General features: G+C 34.9%; 1 protein-coding gene across 1 annotated transcript in view; it reads left to right on the top strand.

Annotated features, from left to right (window-relative positions):
* The window catches only part of CCAP-R (Crustacean cardioactive peptide receptor), a 264,183-nt gene extending 258,166 nt beyond the window's left edge, over positions 1–6,017 (top strand). Inside the window, exons 3-5 of the mRNA XM_073983683.1 lie at positions 1,563–1,760; positions 1,941–2,490; positions 2,621–6,017. Of these exons, the coding sequence (XP_073839784.1) occupies positions 1,563–1,760; positions 1,941–2,490; positions 2,621–2,855 (983 nt within the window). The 3' untranslated portion in view covers positions 2,856–6,017. The remainder of the gene's footprint in view (positions 1–1,562; positions 1,761–1,940; positions 2,491–2,620) is intronic.
* Positions 6,018–19,021: the final 13,004 nt, after the last annotated feature.

The following is a 19,021-nucleotide window of genomic DNA, read 5'->3' as shown; positions in this document are numbered from 1 at the left end:
CGACTATTGCGATATCTCCGTTATTTGGTTACCTACGCCGACCTAGTTTACGTCATTGTAAAGACGGGATCTTCTACTTTCATAGTCAGGCTATGCTTCTGGAAAGTTTCCAACCAAAGTTGTGATATTCGTCAATATAATTAAAATCGCAAAAATGAAAATTGGGGTTTTATTTGCAACTATTGTGATATCTTCGTTGTTTGATCACCTACGAGCACCTACTTTACATCATAGAAAGGTGATATTTTCTACTTTTATTGTCAGGTTTTGCTTTTGGTATACCCCATGTAGAAGCTGAGATATTCGCTTTGAAAAAAACGTTGTCTTTTTATCCACCTAAGTTTTTTGCCCTTTCCGACCCCTAAATATTATCCGACCATCACCAAAATCAATAGGCTTCTTCCCCTCCGGGACCCCCATCAACATCCAAAATTTCGTGACGATCCGATCAAAATTGCGACCTGTAGCGTGATTACAAGGTTTAGATGGACAGACGGACAGACGGACAGACGGACGGACTGACGGACGGACACACATAGCCAGATCGACTCAGCTCGTCGAGACATTCATTTTGGTAAGTATGGGTCTACGACCATTATTTCGATGCGTTACAAACTTTTTGGCCAAAACCAACTTATAATACCCTCCCCACATAGTGGTGTAGGGTATAAAAACTTGCACCGTCGTAATGGGGCAACGAATACAAGTAGTTACAACAAAAATTCGAGAGGATGTCTTAAACTTTTCGGAAATTTTGTGTGGGAAGTACCCGAAGGAATTTGACCTATGTCTCGTAGAAATATGTCCAAAGTTATGACCAATTCGAGAGTTATCGTGAACAAAACTTTAACGAACAATTTGGAACTTTTGAAGGGGAGGTACCCTAATATGGCCCATCTTCGAACTTAAACTTCTCGGTTACTTCGTTCGAGAGTTATCGTGCGCACCAACCAGACAGGCAGACGGACATGGCTAAATCGACTCCAAACAGTCTGAAACATATTTCGTCCAAACAAACTGGGGTCTAAAACCATTATTTCGATGAGGCACATTTTGCAGTGTATATACACATTTGAAAGTGTATATACCCTCGTTAGCGTAAATTCTGAGGGTATAAAAATCCACGTTTAAAAATATTTCAAAAATCCACATCTTAAAATCCAGTCCTAAGGAAATGTGAATCAAAAAATACAAGTCTTTAAAAACGTTAACCACAACTTAAATATTTTTCATTTAAAAATTATTTTGTTCAATACAAAGAACTAAGAGTACTGATGAGTCCAAGTGGCGTTGGACGAACCTAGTCTTCTCTGCCATCCCCTAAAGTAATCAATTTTAACTACATCCCACTTTAAACTTGTTGTTTTTAAATTTGAAAACAACAAATATGAGATTAAGCTTAACTTACATACAAATAGTAAATAAAAATTTAAAAATAAAAATATTTCAAAAATTCGCCATCTAAAAAGTGTTTAAAAAATTAAGTCTTTAAGTAAATTATTAAATGTAAAAAAGTATTAATCTTACTTTTTCCTTCGTCTTTTTCTTTTCATTCTTTTCAGACCTCTGTGTTGGCTTGTTGAATGTACTGACAGATATTATTTGGCGCATAACAATATCATGGCGCGCTGGAAATGTTGCCTGTAAAATTATACGTTTTTCGCAGGTGTGTGTTACGTATTCCTCAACGTATGTCCTGGTAGCCATGAGTATTGACAGATACGATGCTATTACGCATCCAATGAATTTTTCCAAATCATGTAAGTTAAAAATGATAATGATCCCAAATTTGCAGTACGTTTCTACCATTTCATATTATTATGACGAACAGCTTTATTTTGATTTATTAGATGTAAATATTCATTCAATTGTCAAATAAAATCAAATAGAACGTTTTTCTTTAATTTTCACCTCCTTTTCTATATTTTATTCTCTTACAGGGAAACGAGCACGCCATCTTGTGGCCGGTGCATGGATAGTCTCTGCCTTATTCTCCCTGCCCATACTAATGCTGTACGAAGAAAAACTGGTACAAGGACAAACACAATGTTGGATTGAATTAGGTTCACCGCTGTCTTGGCAAATCTACATGGGCCTAGTATCGGCAACACTTTTTGCATTTCCTGCCCTCATCATCTCGGCCTGTTATGCCATTATCGTAAAGACGATATGGGCTAAAGGTTCGATTTTTGTGCCTGCCGAAAGGGCAGGTTTTGGCAATAACGCAACGGCACGGAGAGCCAGTAGTCGTGGCATTATACCTCGGGCCAAGGTGAAAACGGTTAAAATGACATTCGTCATTGTCATTGTTTTCATTGTTTGCTGGTCACCGTATATTATCTTTGATTTGCTGCAGGTTTTTGGCCATATTCCACAGACACAAACGAACATTGCCATTGCTACGTTTATACAAAGTTTGGCACCGCTCAATTCGGCGGCAAATCCATTGATTTATTGTCTCTTCTCATCGACAGTGTTTAGGACATTAAGGTAAGTTGGAGGAGGTGCTGGTGTTATTATAAGACACACAGAAATAGACTCAGAACTACTTTTCATGCTTGTTAATTTGAAATCATTTTCCTTTTCTTGTCTTCCTCTTTTTCGCTTGTCATCTTTACAGTCGCTTTCCTCCATTCAAATGGTTTACCTGCTGCTGTAAATCATATCGTCATAATTCCACTACAAACCGTTGCCACACCGTGGGAAGACGTTTACATAATAGCTGTGATTCTATGCGCACCCTAACCACCTCATTGACTGTATCGAGACGCTCCAACAAGGGCACCACAAGGGTAGTGATATGTGAACGGCCCAAATCGAATTCTATACATCACAATGCCATGTCAGAGGTATGATAGCAACAGCATTGTGCGCGTTGTTCCAGTGTAATATTGTATCGTTCGACGCGTTTTGCTCCAATGGAATATCTATAAGTAAACAAAAGTCGAGAATGATTAGCTATTAAGTTTAAGTTGTTAATTAGAAGTAAGTTAATTTCAGTTGTGGCGAAATCACAAGAATGGGAAGAAATAAGACACAAGATATTACAATCGGACAGAGTATAGTCTCAAGCTAAATTATATGTTTCCTCTCTTTTCTACAAACTTTTAAAGAAGTTGAAATTCCGAAATTTACGGACTTACTATGGCGGGTATGCAGACCATCCGAAATCAAGATAGATTCTAGGCGGTCTATTCTTCTGTGCTACTCCAATTTATACAGAGAGGTTATCCTTGTGCTGCACTATGTCGCGAGTTTATATCAACGGTGGCCAAAAAAAGAAGGAGTTGTCGTATGCGGATCAATTTTAGTACAAAAACATATTTTGATACATTTTAGTACGAAAACACGTTTTGATATAGCCCTCATAGAACTGTTCCGTCCGATTTTCGATACTTTGAAGATTTTAGCCACATTATCCAACCGAAATGACTTAAATTTGGTATTTAGCCATTCGAATTATTGCTTTAAGTCCACGATTTGATATAATCCCTATATAACGGTACCACCCGATTTTTCGGAAGGTTTTAACCACATCAAAACCTAGTCTTTAAACAACATTTGGTAAAATTGTGTATATAAAGCAAAGTCCGTGCTAGGGTTTATTAAGTACTGGTCTAAGGAATTCGCTTATTCGTTAGCCTGGTTCGACCTACTTCACAATATGGCTCTATACTGTGGAGTCCTTTTTTTAAAGTATATTCCAAGAAAGTATAAGAAAGTATATTCCTATGCCAATTTTTAGGAGAGAAGTTTTGTGATCCTGGGAACCTCAAATTTTAAACTGCAGATAGTTCGGTCACCGAATGTAGCTAAATTGCTCAAAACTTAACAAAAACATACACCTTATTTACTCACTTACTTACTTACTTAGACCTCTACAGAACAATGTCATATAACCCGAACTAAGAAAAGACTTCCATTCCACACTATTTGTTGCTTTATTCCTCCAATGTGGAATACCGCGTTTTTTCCGATCTCGTCTTCCTTTTGTTTACTCAATCAAAGCCTTGACCTTCCAGTTTGCGGCCCGTATTTATAGCCTTTTAACCGGATTCATTATCGCTTATTCTCATGACGTGGTACTGAACTGTTTGGAGTGATTCTTTCTGTCCCATTTAACTGCGGAACGGTTAATGTCATCTTACAAAACCGAATGAGCTTTGCGGGGGTACCAAATTCAGACATGGCTTGGAATACCTATGAGCCTAAGGAGATATCAAATGCAGCTGCATCTCCTGGGACTTTTTCAGGATTTATCGCTGGGTAAATACTATCTGGTTAATGGTGGATTTGCCAGGTCTAAAGCCGCATTGGTATGGAGCAATTATTTCATTGACCATAGGCTATAGTCATTCCCCCAATATCCCTGACACTATCTTATAAGAAATAGGGAGCACATCTATGTTTCTATAGCAACAGCTTGTAGACGCACATTACACAGCTTGTAGCTTGTAGACGCAAATTTTTGCTAGATGATGCTAACTAGCTAACTAGCATACATTTTATCTGCGTGTCGACTTCGGTTTTGAACAGCTCGGCTGACTTATTATTCTTCAGCCGGTTTATTGTTGTCTTTGCCTCATCTTGACCGGTCGGTATACATTCAATACTATCTTCAGGGATTGGATCTGAAATATCTTCGTCGTCTTCGCTAGTATTGGATACCAACAGTTTGGAAAAGCACTATTTCTATAACCCAAGCACAATATCTGTATCAGTTACCAATTTACCTTGCTGATCACTACAGGAAGATGTGCCTGTGCCAAAGTCATCAGTTTGATGTTTTATGCGCTACGCGTTGCTACTTATTGTAGAGTAGCCCAATATGTCATACTACGGGTTCATTAATGGATGGGTTCAAGTATGGATTTTGCAGCTGTGAGCTGCGAAGTCTATCAATCTCATTCCTTTGTCAGATGTTTCCGACTGTTAAGCCAAAGATATTCTCCCTTCCACTTTGGCCTAGAATTATTTTAATGTCATAGGCATGACAACGGTCATGTGTTTCTTCTAAACGCTCGTAAAATATGTATTTGGTCTACCCATTCATGTCTTCAGTTGGTGCATGAGCGCAAATAATGTTCTAACTTCCGACCAACTACAAAACTGCAACCAAACTTATGCTCATTCTCTTCTTTTAAACTGCACATTCTCTTTAAAGAGTGCGAACATTTCACGTGCAGATTCGAAAATCATGAACCTTTAATCGTTTGCGGGGGTTTTTTAAAGGGGTTTTTTGTTTTTTGCATAGCAAGCCAAACTCAGGATCTTTTAGTTATTATGTAACCCATTACATAGTAATGTAAACAAAAATAACTACTTACTATGATCCTTACTAAGTAAGTAGTTATTGTGTCCAACTACAGCTCCAAGGGTTGTGTGTTCAATGCTCACCGTCGAAATGAAAATTAAGAAAAATTGGTGGTGCACATGTAAGCTTTCAAACAACCCTTAATGTCCATACGTGTAGCGCAGTGTGTAGTGTGTTCGGCTACAAATTAGATCAAATCCAGCAGATAAAAAATAAAAAATATGACATATTAATATGTTCTAAAAATATAACATATTTTTTTACCTTATATTTCAACTTCTAGTGGCCATAGAATAAATAGTTATTCTAGTGGTTATAGTATAACAAGATAATCAGAGCGACATGCCCTTGTTAAAAAAATGGGTTAGTAGGGAGTTTTGTAAGTTGTTACGACTACTAAAAATTACTATGAAAACCCATTATTTGGTAATGATTTTTTTGCTGGGTATATACACTTTGATACGACCAAACATGTGCCTCATCGAAATAATGGGTTTACACTACAAGTGTGTTTGGACGAAATCTGTTTCAGGCAACTTGAAATCGATTTAAGAATATCCGTCCTTCTGGTGCGCACGATAACTCTCGAACGAAACAACTAATCGGATCCAAAGTGTAGCATTCGTAATTTTCGTCCAAATTTAGTTTAAGTTTGAAGATGAGCCTAATTCGTCCACTCCTTCCGGTACCTCACCCACAAAAATTCAAAATTTTTCGCTAGAATGGTGCGCACGATGCCTTTCGATGGTAGTAACCGAATTTGTCATAATTTTGCATATTGTAGTATTATATAGAGGCATTGATCGGTTTCGAATATGGATTATATAGGTCCACTCCTTCGGCCACCTCCCACACAAAATTAGGAAAATTAGGATCCCCTTTACGACAATACAATTTTTTTCGGGGGTAAGTCCATACTTCCATAGATAATGCCCTAAAAACTCTTGGAAATCTAGACGCCACCATCTAAAATGGCAAATCTGCAAGATAACTCTCGCAGAGAATTCAAACTTTGCAAATCGTATCGTTTCATCTACTCAGGTATCTGGTTGGAATATGGACTATACATTCCAACCAGATACCTGAGTAGATGAAACAATACGATGTGGTGCCGTTCTTAGGGTACCTCCCACACAAAATTTGCGTACAGCTTAAATTAAAATAAATACTCAAAAACTGTTTTTATTTTTGGATATTTTAATTGTTTTATAAACGACTAAAATGTGATACTACGAAACGTTGTGAGTAAAATTCCAATGAAAGTCACTTTGAACAGCTATTAAACCAAATTAGAGACAAAAAGATATATATTTTCCTATCGTAACTACACGCAGCGGACTCTTTTGAACAAAATCAAAAGTATATAGTGTACATTTATAATTATTTTTGATTTTTGGCCAGATTTCTTGGAAAATTTCCCACTATGCGCTGAGGTGTAATATTTTCAACAAAAATGTTATGTACAAACACGAATATTCCTTGCTCTTTTAATTTTTGCCGAATATTTACAAAAAATATAAAATAAAATAAAATAAAATAAAATAAAATAAAATAAAATAAAATAAAATAAAATAAAATAAAATAAAATAAAATAAAATAAAATAAAATAAAATAAAATAAAATAAAATAAAATAAAATAAAATAAAATAAAATAAAATAAAATAAAATAAAATAAAATAAAATAAAATAAAATAAAATAAAATAAAATAAAATAAAATAAAATAAAATAAAATAAAATAAAATAAAATAAAATAAAATAAAATAAAATAAAATAAAATAAAAAGCGGGTCAATGTTCCTTATTTAGTTTCCTCCAAACGTAAACTTTCAAGACGCCGATATACGTGTATTCTATATTTCGCTCTTTTTTATAAACTAGTCGGTTTTTCTGGTAATCATTTTTTGTGTTGTTAAGTAATTTAAAACCCGATAACATATGCTTGAGTTTCCTGATCTTATTTAAATATCTTGTGCCTTAGTTCTACAATTTCTTTATGAATAACAAAAACAACCTCAATAAATTCTAGTCAGAAAAATAAAATCGATTATTTCAGGAAGTTTCCACACTTTCCGCACTAAAGTTTCTTATATATAATGTAATGTTTAAAGTTTTCTACGTTTATGTTTGTACCCAAAATATTTTTATTAAGAAACGAAGAATCATTAGAACTTTATTTAATATTATTTTATTTGTTATTTATTTCTTTACATCTACATATATTCGACTCTTATTTTCGGATTAAATTTTATGCTCAAACCATTTCAAATTAGTTTGTAATTATCATATATTTATTTTTAAAGTACTTAAATCGGCAAAGCTTAAATATTGTTTAGTTCCGAGTCAAAAACAAAATTTTTTATTTTATAACAATAAATAAAATTGACCTAATTTCTAAATAAAAATTCATTTCCGGCTCTCTATGCATTTCTACAATTAAATATGTATATATTGCTTTTTTTGTAATTAAATAAATATTATGATGTGACTACTCTTCTCTGCATAGTAGTCCGGTCAAAATAGACATGCGTATAAGGGGGAAATAGCAAAAATTCCCACAAAGCTGAATTTTGGTGGAGAGCTAGGGTTGGCCATTAGAAGCAATGTTCTAAAAGTCCCCATCGATCCCATGTGTGCAAAACAAGTTATTCGGGGTCAAAGGTCATTTTTGGAGGCATTATTCAGTTTTTTTAATTTTTCTCAAAAACGGTAATACTTAGCAAAAGCCCGCTAAAGTAAAAGTTGTAGATTCAATAATTGTCTACAAGATTGGTCCTTATGATTCTTAAAAAAGGCTTACCATTTTCGAGATATCTCGATCTAAAGGTCAAATAAAAAATTAGCCGCGTAAGTACATTATGAGGCGAACCGGTTAAAGTAACGACACTATGTGTTAGATACTTCCGTAAGCTTTCAAACGATATCCACTTTGCAGTAATCGGTTCAGTAGAACCGCGTCTAACCCGGTTTTTAAATTTGGCCTTTCGGGTCTAATAACCGGCGAACCGGATCCGCAACCGTTGAAAATTATACATTTCCGTAATCAGCGCAACAAACCCTACCTTAGGACAAAACTTGAAAAAAATCGGAGAGTTTTCGTTGGGGTCGTTCCCGTTGGGCTTTCGATTATACATGTGGGTTAAATGGGCTATTTTTGCATAAAATGACTCTAACATTGAATAACTCTACTAAACACACTCCGATTTTGTTGGAATTTTATTTAGAAGATAGCTATAATTTCGCTCTTCAAGAAAATATATATATTTTTGGGGGACCGACCCGATTACTTCGCTTATTTTAGCCGGTTCGTCTGAATAAGTGCATATTTCCCTTATAAGTGCATAAAAATCATGTGTTTTTTAGAACAGCTATATCTCAAGAATGGTTCCTTCTAAGAAAAAAATTGTAAGGGTCAAACTTGTAGATAATTTTTCTGTCATCAATATTTACTTTAGTCACTTTTGGGTTTGATCAACCGTTTTCAAAAAATAAATCCGAAAACCTAAAAACCCTTAAAATTTGACCTTTGACCCCGAATAATTTTTTTTTTGCACACATGGGATCGATGGGGACTTTTAGGACATTGCTTCTAATGGCAAACCCTAGCTCTCCACCAAAATTCAGCTCTGTGGGAATTTTTGCTATTTCAATGTCTATTTTGACCGGACTATAGTTTGTAAAACATGAAAATGCCTTTTGAACTGTAACTATTTTTATTATTGATTGTGTTGAAAAATGTTCTATCAACTCTACATCTATAGATCCTTTGTATAGTGTGTAAATGTTGTGGTTATATGTCTGTGGTAATTTGTTTGTAGTATGTATGTAAATATATATGAAAATCTAAGCAGATTAAAAAATATTGTACAGGAATTTATAGCATTTACAATTATCAATGATAAAATGATAAACTTTTAAGATAAACTATTCATTGCAAATATTTTATGTAAGGCAATTAAAATGGTTTTCATTAAAAATACCATAATTATTATCCAAAGTGTTGTGCTTTTTTCCAAAATGTTAGTAAAATAAATTAAAATGCTTTAGTGTTTAAATTTCAATGCAATTATTGCCTATGTAAAAACTATTATTTCAAAAACTTATTTTTAAAGATTGTAAATAAATTAAATGTTGTACAAAAAAATACAAAAATATTGTTTTATTCTAATTTGTATGAAACAATTCAATGGTTGGTAATGGCATCAGTTGAGAACGGCTGGATCGATTTGGATAAATCTTTTATTGAAATGTTCGCCATGACTTAGGTGTTATGCAAAGAAAATTTGACCACGCCCAATTTTAATATTTTCTACAAAAACTACTGAACTGATTTTCCTGAAATTGTCAGGGAATGTAAAGGGATGGCCCCGGGGAAAATAGGCTACATATTTTGTTGAATTTCGGAAGGGGCAAGGCACTTCCCCTATACCCTATCTCTTTAAAAATGCTATATCTTTATAAATAAAAATCAAATGTCGTTCGTTGGTAATGACATTATTTGAGAACGGCTGGACCGATTTGGATAATTCTTTTTTTGAAATGTTCGACATAACCCAACTTAGGTTACTATGTAAAGAATGTGTGACCACGCCCACCTTTTCATCCACATTTTTTCAATTTTCAATTTTAATCTTTCCTACAAAAACTACTGAATTGATTTTCCTAATATTGTCATGGAATGTACAGGGATGGCTCCCGGTGAAAATAGGCTACAAATTTAGTTTCGGAGGGTGCGGGGTACTTCCCTTATACCCTATTGTGGTTGTGTCTTCGACCTTACCTACTTTTTTAGGACCCAAAGAACTTGACCACGCCCACTTTTAAAATATGTTACATCTACAAAATTACTGAATCGATTTTCCTGAAATTTTCAGGGATGGCCCCGGTGGAACTAGGATGCATATTTTCTTGAATTTCGAATGGGACAGCGTACTTTCGTTGACCATATTTAAAAAACCGCCATATCTTTATAAATAAATATAAATCAAATGCCGTCATAACCCAACTTAGGTTTTTATGGAAAGAAAATGTTACCGCTCCCACCTTTCTCAATTTAAATTTGAAATTTACAATTTAAACTTTTTCTGGAAATGTACAGGGATGGCCCCCGAAAACAGGCTAGATATTTTATGCGATACTTTTAAAAATCGCTATACTTGCACAAATTACGCATGTATCGGTTTAAAAATTTACGGATTAATATGCGATATAGTACATCTTTGGGACCTAAAGACCCGATCACGCCTTTTTTTCTTAAATGTTATATCTCCAATACAACTGCACCGATTTCCATCAAATTTGCAGCAAAAGCTCAATCTTTGCCGTTGTTATGTATATTTTGTGAGGTGGGGTACCTTCTTTACGCTTTCTTTTAAATGCTATATGTATAAGCCAAATTTATGACTATATCGGTTGCAGGATAAAGGTTGGGAGGTTGAAGCAAAATACCGGACCACGTCCACTTTTTATACCCTCCACCATAGTGTGGACGGTATATTTCGATATATTATTTTTCCAAAACTCCTAAACCTAATTTCATGTAATTTTCAGAAATTGGTCAGAAATATCCCATGGTCCAAAATGCTATTTATTTGTAGATGAATTTCTGGAGCCTATTGGATTATAATCGCTATATTTGCCAAACTTATGAGTGCATCGGCTTGCAAATTAATGTTCAAGACAATGATTACGTAGTGTCAAAGAAATTCTCGATCAGAGAGTTTCTTTGGACACGTATCTATTTGTGCGAGCAATTGACACTTGGGTATAAAAAGTTTCTTGTTGAAAAAAAAAAACAAAGGAACTGATCAGGATCTGCGGCGAGATCCAAAACTATACTCTTCCCTGCCTTACCCCTTGGTAAACATCGCCAAATTTTCCCACTAATAAATTAAAATTGTTTTAATTGAAAAGCGAAAAACGATAAATTTACAAATTTCCTTAAATGGCGAGGTTCAACGGTCCATCAGCCATGAAAAACTAAAACTTTGTACAAACTGCGCAGGACGTAATATTTATTCTCAATCTGATCAACGCGAAATTTTATGTAAGTTTTGGGTTTGGAGTAGCTTGCAATTTAACGTGATGATCAGATAATATTTAGCGGGTTAAATGGACCAGAATTTTTGTGTGAAAATTGGTAAAGTTTTTTGTAAAATGACTATATGTTTATTCCTGGAAACTATGTTAAAGCCATGTAAGTTTTATTTAGAAGAGTAACGCTTGACTTTCCATCGATGCCAATTATGTTGATTTACGTGATCAGATAACAGAGTTATAGCCTATTATATACAGGGATCCCTCAGTGTTAATTGTGGGTAGTGTAACCTTAATCACGCTAGAGGTCGCATTTATATTTCAATACTGACATATGTTTGCCCGAGGTAATAGTTTTGTTCAAGGATAGTGCCAATAATTGTTAATAATGATCGGGATTTAGTGTGTAAAACTGACCATAACTTTGTGGGAAAAATAACCAAATTTAATTTTTAATCAGTAATTTAAATTTTGGTGCCATATTCGGACAACTTACGAAAACTAAACTTGAAACACAACTTCTGACTTTTCACTTGATGCGAATTACATATATCAATGTAAAAGTTAGATACAGGAACTACAGTCTAACATCACGGTGCGCCTGAACAAACTTTATATGGAAGGTGCTTACACCTGGGAAGTTTTTGCGGATTCTGAAACTACAATGTTCATAGATGAGAAAAATAAAAAAAATCTCCGGAGCGCTTTAAAGTTCACATTTTTAGGGTTTATATTGGTTTTCACGATTTTGCTTGGAAACATCACATCCTATTGAAATGGGATAAGGAAAATATTGTACACGGAGAAAAAAAGACCTCTCTAACATGTGTCCCAAACATATTTTGCAGCAAATATATATTTGTTTGCAATCAGTCCCAAACATAACATATTTGGGTCCTGGAAACAAGTATATGTTTTGGTGCAAACAAATACAAACCCAAAAAACAAACACTTGCACCAGTGGGCGCTTACTGAGAGCAAGGGAGCGTAAATGTCAATGTAAAACACATTGAAATGTATGTTCACTTGCTCTGAGTAAGCGCTCACTAGTTATCTCTAACATATACACACATTTATAAATGGTGGTGGTTTACACCAGGTACCGGCACCAATACAAATGACGTAGGTGTGTCTCACGCATACGACACCGAGAGCGTAAATTTCGCTCTCTCTTCAAACATCGTGTGGGTTATTGCATTGCTAAAATTAACAAGTGAGCCAAGGCTATAGTCGGGTCGGGGCCGACTATGTGATACCCTACACCACTACCCCTGTGCATAAGCTTTTGACTGGTAAAATTCAAAATATTAAAATTGGGATAGCTTAGCGCCTTTGCTCTAAATGTCTTCATTAATACAGGTCGATTTTTTTGAAACGCATTTAAGTGCATCGTCAGTACAACTTAAATAAAAAAATGGAAGCGTGGAATGTACGCCAACCATCAAGAGGCTTCTTTCACTGTGAGACCGCCATCAACCCCTAAAATTTCGTAAGGATACGATCAAAATTCCGACCTGTAGTGTGATTGTAAAAAAATTGATGCATTACCAACTATTGCGATATCTATGTTGTTTGGCCACCTATGACAACCTACTTCACATCGTTGTAAAGGTGACATTTTCTACTTTCCTTGCCAGGTTCTGCTTTCGATATTCCTCTTACAAATAGAAATATTCGCTTTGAAATAAAACGTTGGCTTTTTCTTCAAATAAGCTTTTTTTCAAATTCCGACCCCTGAATAATATCCGACCATTACCAAAATCAATAGGTTTTTTCATCTGTGGAGCCCCCATTAACACCTAGAATTTCGTGACGATGCAATAAAAATTGCAACATGTAGCGTGATTACAAAAAAATAAAAAAATGGGATGTATAACCGACTATTGCGATATCTCCGTTATTTGGCCACCTACGCCAAACTGCTTTACGAGTACATCATTGTAAAGATGGGATTTTCTACTTTCATAGTCAGATTTTGCTTTTGGAAGGTCCCCAACCAAAGCTGTGATATTCGCATTATTATTAAAATCGCAAAAATGAAAATTTGTGTTCTATTAGCGGCTATTGCAATATCTTCGTTCTTTTACCACCTACGACAACCTACTATACATCGTTACAAAAGTGATATTGTCTGCACTCGTCTGTAGAAGCGGAGATATTGGCTTTGAAATAAAACGTTGACTTTTTCTCCAAATAAGTTTTTTGCCCATTCCGACCCCTGAATATTATCCGACCATCACAAAATCAATAAGCTTCTTCTTCTGTAGGACCCCCATTAACCCCCAAAATTTCGTGATGATCCGATCAAAATTGCGACCTGTAGCGTGATCACAAATAAATGGAAAAATAGGATGAATTACTGACTATTGCGATATCTCCGTTATTTAGCCACCTAGGCCAACCTATTTTGCATCATTGCAAAGATGGGATTTTCTACTTTCATACTCAGACTTTGTTTTTGGAAGGTCCCCATCCAAAGCTGTGACATTCGTCATTATTATTAAAATCGCAAAAATGAAAAGTTGGGTTCTATTAGCGGCTATTGCGATATCTTCGTTGTTTGGCCACCTACGAAAACCTACGTTACATCGTTGAAAAGGTGATATTTTCTACTTTCATTAGCAGGTTTTCATATACCCCATAGAAGCGGAGATATTCGCTTTGAAATAAAATGTTGACTTTTTTACAAATTAGTTTTTTGTCCATTCCGACCCTTGAATATTATCCGACCATCACTAAAATCAATAGGCTTCTTCCCCTCCGGGACCTTCATCAACACACGATCGGATTAAAATTGCGACCTGTAGCGTGATTACAAGGTTTAGATGGACAGACGGACGGACATACATAGCCAGATCGATTCAGCTCGTCGAGACATTCATTTTGGTATATATATGTATGGGTCTACGACCATTTAAGGTAATCTTGTGCAAACAATTTGAGCTGAGGATTTTTTGAAAGTTCAGACCCAAACGAACTCGAAATCACATTTCGCACCATATCTCCAAACCGTTAATTGTTTCTTAATGCTTTTTTATGAAAAAATATTCGCTGGAATGTAATACACAACTCTTCAGAACATGCCGCTCATTTTATCACAGAGTGACACATCTAAAAAAATCCTGTTTTGAGAAAAACGCCTTTTAAGTTTGCGATTGAAATTTATTTTCCCAAATTAAAAAGACAATTACACAACAAATAAAGCAACTGATTAAACCATATTTTGCAAACAGCTAGTCAGATATCAGTGCTAAGTTTCTGTGCAAGATCAAGCATGATTTGAAGTGTTTTAGTAGTTCATAAACTCAAAAAACTTTTTTGTTGAATTATTCCAAACTCGTAGTAAATGAGAGATATCAGCATGAAATAGCTAACTCAGAAAACTCATTTTTTGAGTTATGCCACTCTTTGAGTAAATGAGCAATATCATTGTTGTAAAATGTATCTATCACGTTGTTTTCAGTATATTTTTCAACGACCATTTAATGAATATGTCAATAATGTGGTGAAATCCGAAATGCGAGAATAAACTGTTGGTGTGAATTGTGTTTGAAATACGTGTTGTAAAAGATATGATGCAAAATACCGCAGAAACAACATGAAGTAAGCATTTTAGAGTTTCAGAATGTTGCACCGTGACATGTAAGTGTGTTTTCCTTAATAACTTTGGCTTGTTTATAAAGTTTACCTTCCATGCTTCAAAATTTCGCAACTATGATAGAAAAGTATTACAATCATGATGCATGATAAAATTACGATGCTGTACGGGGTTTTGACGTTTTTATGCTACATTTAATTGGAAGTAATGTTATACCTCGAAATATTGATCACTTTCATTGATCGAATCGGATAATATCACCAAATGCTATTTCTAAATGCGTTTGGTATTTTTTCTTTCTTAATACAAATTTTTAATTTTTTGTAGAAATATGTATGTATATATAGCCGAAATGGTCCATCTGTCCATTACAAAATAATGAAAATAATATATAACGTGTCGCAATCATACATACATATACAAATTCCCACCCGAAGGAACAAGGAACAATCAAATAAATAAATTCCTCGAAAAACTAGTGCCCAGGGGAAGTGGTGTAGGGTATCAAATGGTCGGTCCCGTCCGACTATAGCACTCTTTTACTTGCTTTGTTTTGGCCTTGGATACTTTGAAGGTAGTTCAGTATAAATTTCCGTTATCCTGAATTTTATTAAAATAATTTTCAAAGCCATAACCACAAATGTTTACTATTTCCCAGTACCCCAATACACTTGTTGCTTCCTATATTTTTCGGTAAATACACTCTTGGCTTTTTTGTGAGTTATACATAATTTTTCCAGGCAGGTTCTATCCTCTTGAAGCATGGCTTTTTAGTAAGGGCTGCTATATACTTTATGTGTCCACAAAAACATAATCCATAATTCTTCTCCTTCTTAGAGATATAGATATTTGTTTGCCAAATGCTGTGGTTCTAACCTGGTAAAGCAGAGTGTTAGAATCATTTTACTTAAATCTATTTATTACTAGCAGACCCCGGTCCGCGTTGCTGGTCCGTCGTAATGAGTTTTAATGATAACTTTTTATGGACTCTATGCTTAACATTCATTGTCAAACCGAGAAGGATTTCAAATCTATCAACAGATTTTATCTGTAATCTTTCTTTACTCTTACGGACTATGTCGGATTTTTTTCGCCCATTAAAGCCGTTAAGGATTTATTATCGTCCGTGTGCCCTGTCTTTATTCTAAAGCAATCTAATTATAAAAGTTTTTAAAAAATGGTTTCATCGAATTCTCCTGCTTATTGAGACTTACATGTTTTAGTTTTTCATGGCTGATGATGATTAAGTTGCAAGCCGATGCACTCATAGGTTTAGCAAATATGGCGATTATAAAACAATATGCCCTTAAAATTCGTCTACAAATATATAGCATTGTGGACCACGGGACATTCCAGAACATTATCTGAAAATTGCATGATTTTAGGTTCAGTAGTTTTGGAAAAATAATGTATTAAAAATAGTGGGCGTGGTCATCAGTTTTCAAGATATAACATATTTGGCTCCAAATATGTACCTAGGGTACACACAACCCCATTGCCTCCCAAAATGTATGCTGAAACCGATATAATCATAAGTTTGGCTTAGACATATGGCGTTTAAAAGAAAGGCGTGAGAAAGGTACCCCACCTCCTCCGAAATTCATACAATATCTGAATTGTAGATTAATTCGTAAATTTTTGAATTTTTTAAATATCACATAGCGAAGGTATCCCGTCCCCTCTGGAATTCAATAAAATATGTATCCTGTTTTCAGGGGCCATCCCTGTACATTCCCTGACAATTTCAGGAAAATCGGTTCAGTAGGTTTTTAGATGTAACATATTTTAAAAGTGGACGTGTTCAAGTCATTGTGTTCCAAATAAGTAGGTAAGGTCGGAGACACAACCACATTTGTCTTTTGGTGATTTTATCCGATTCGATCAATGAAAGAGACCAATATTTCGAGGTATTACATTACTTCTAATCAAAGGTAGCATAAAAACTTTAAAACCCAATTAAAACATTTGCAATTCCTCTATCATGATTTTAATACTTTTCTATCATGATTGCGAAATTTTGTAGCATGGAAGGTAAATGTAGTTCTTTATAAACAAACCAAAATTATAAAGGAAACATACTTATATGTCACGGTAAATGGAAAGTGCGTACACCTAGGAAGTTTTTGCGGATTCTGAAACTACAATGTTCATAATTGAGAAAAATAAAAAATCGCCGGAGCACTTTTTCAATTAATCGCGATCAAAGTTAAAATTTGCATGCAAACCGCAAGTCCTCTTGAAATGGATTAGAGCAAATGTTGTAGCTGCGATAATTCTTTACAAGATTGATCTTTATGACTTTTCCTAGGTTTTACCATTTTTGAGATATAGAAGTTTAAATTGGGGCAATGAACTGACTGTATCTCTTTCTTCTAAAACAATGTCATGCACGGTGCGCCTTAACTAACTTTCAATGAAAGGTGCTTACTTATTTGAAAATTTTGCCTATTAGGGCGAAGATAATTTTTTAATATTAATTTTAATTAATTTCTCGTTATAGTCGAGCTTAATGCCCTATGATTTTTGCAAGTGAAAAAGGAAAGCCGACGAATCGAACCCACACAGTCACCAATTTATGTGGCTAGTTTCGCTGTTAGTAAGGCAGCTGCTCATCAGACATATCGGCTGTGTAGTGGCTTCTCTGTCATCGAACTTTTATTCTTTCAAATGCAATTTTCTTTTTACGGTGATGGTTTTTTGTCCATTCAACCCGTATGGCTTTCATGACAAACGCTTAGCCTTTGAATGTTATGTGTTTGGCTCTGAACGCCAGCACGCTGTGATAACACTTTTCTCATATGTTTTTCAAGGACGTGGGTTCAAACCTGTGCTTGCACCTTAGGAAGTTTCAGAATCTACAATGTTCATAGATAAGAAAAATAAAAAGTAAAAAAGCTTTAAGTTCGGCCAGGTCGAACTTTTTATACCCTCCACCATAAAATATTCTGAACTAAAACGGAATAATTATTTTCTTTCCTGTCCACAATTTAATAAACAAAGTATTCAATCGGTCGGGAACCTTATATGAGGCTATATCAAAGTGTGGACCTACCTTTTTGATGGAGAAGTTTTGTGACCACTGGGAGGCACCGTTATATGGGGGCTATACCAAAACATGGACCTATGCTGACAGTTTTTAGTGGAGATGTTTTGCGATTACTAGGATTCTCAACAGTCAAATTACAGGTAGTTCGGTCAAAAATTGTAGCTAAAATCCTCAAAATACCAAAAATCGGGATGAACCGTTATATGGAGGCTATACCAAAACATGGAGGCTATACCAAACATGTCGACAATTTTTAGTGGAGACGGTTTGTGATTACTAGGAGCCTCAACTGTGAAATTACAGGTAGTTCGGTCAAAAATGTTAGCTAAAATCCCCAAAATACCGAAAATCGGGAGGTACCGTTATATGGGGGCTATGCCAAAAAGTGGTCCGATATAGCCCATTTTCGAACTTGACCTGCCTATAGAAAAAAGACATCCGCGTGCAAAAATATAGCGCTCTTCCTCAATTATTGCGAATGCTAGAGTGATTCCAAGAGACGATCATGGCTAGATCGCCTTAGAATTTTATACTGATCAAGTATATATATATATATATATATATATATATATATATATATATATATATATATATATATATATATATATATACTTTATATGGGCGCAAATGATAAGTTCGATGTGTTACAAACAGAAAAACAAACTTAATATACCCTCCACACTATGGTGGAAGGTATAAAAAAATCGACGAAGAGATTTTCAAATAAATCGCGGTCATAAGTCACATTTTTAGGGGTTTTTAGGGTTTTTTCGGATTTTGCTTGGAAACCGCAAGTCCTGTCGAAATGTTGTAGCTGTGAAAATTCTTTACAACATTTTTTTAGTCCCATTTCGATATGGATTGTGGTTTCAATACAAAATACTAAAAATGTGGTCTATGAACATTGCTGTTTTAGAATCTGCAAACATTTCCCAACTGTAAGCGGTTGTCATTTAAATTTAGTTAGGGCGCACCGTACAGTGCACAGTGCATTGTCCCAATTTGAACTTCTATATCTCAAAAATGGTTA

The sequence above is a fragment of the Musca autumnalis genome, unplaced genomic scaffold (genome assembly GCF_047663935.1).
Source record: "Musca autumnalis isolate F117 unplaced genomic scaffold, ASM4766393v1 scaffold_1, whole genome shotgun sequence".
NCBI lineage: Eukaryota > Metazoa > Arthropoda > Insecta > Diptera > Muscidae > Musca > Musca autumnalis.
Note: the sequence above shows the minus strand (reverse complement) of the source record. Positions and strands in the feature narration are given on the sequence as shown.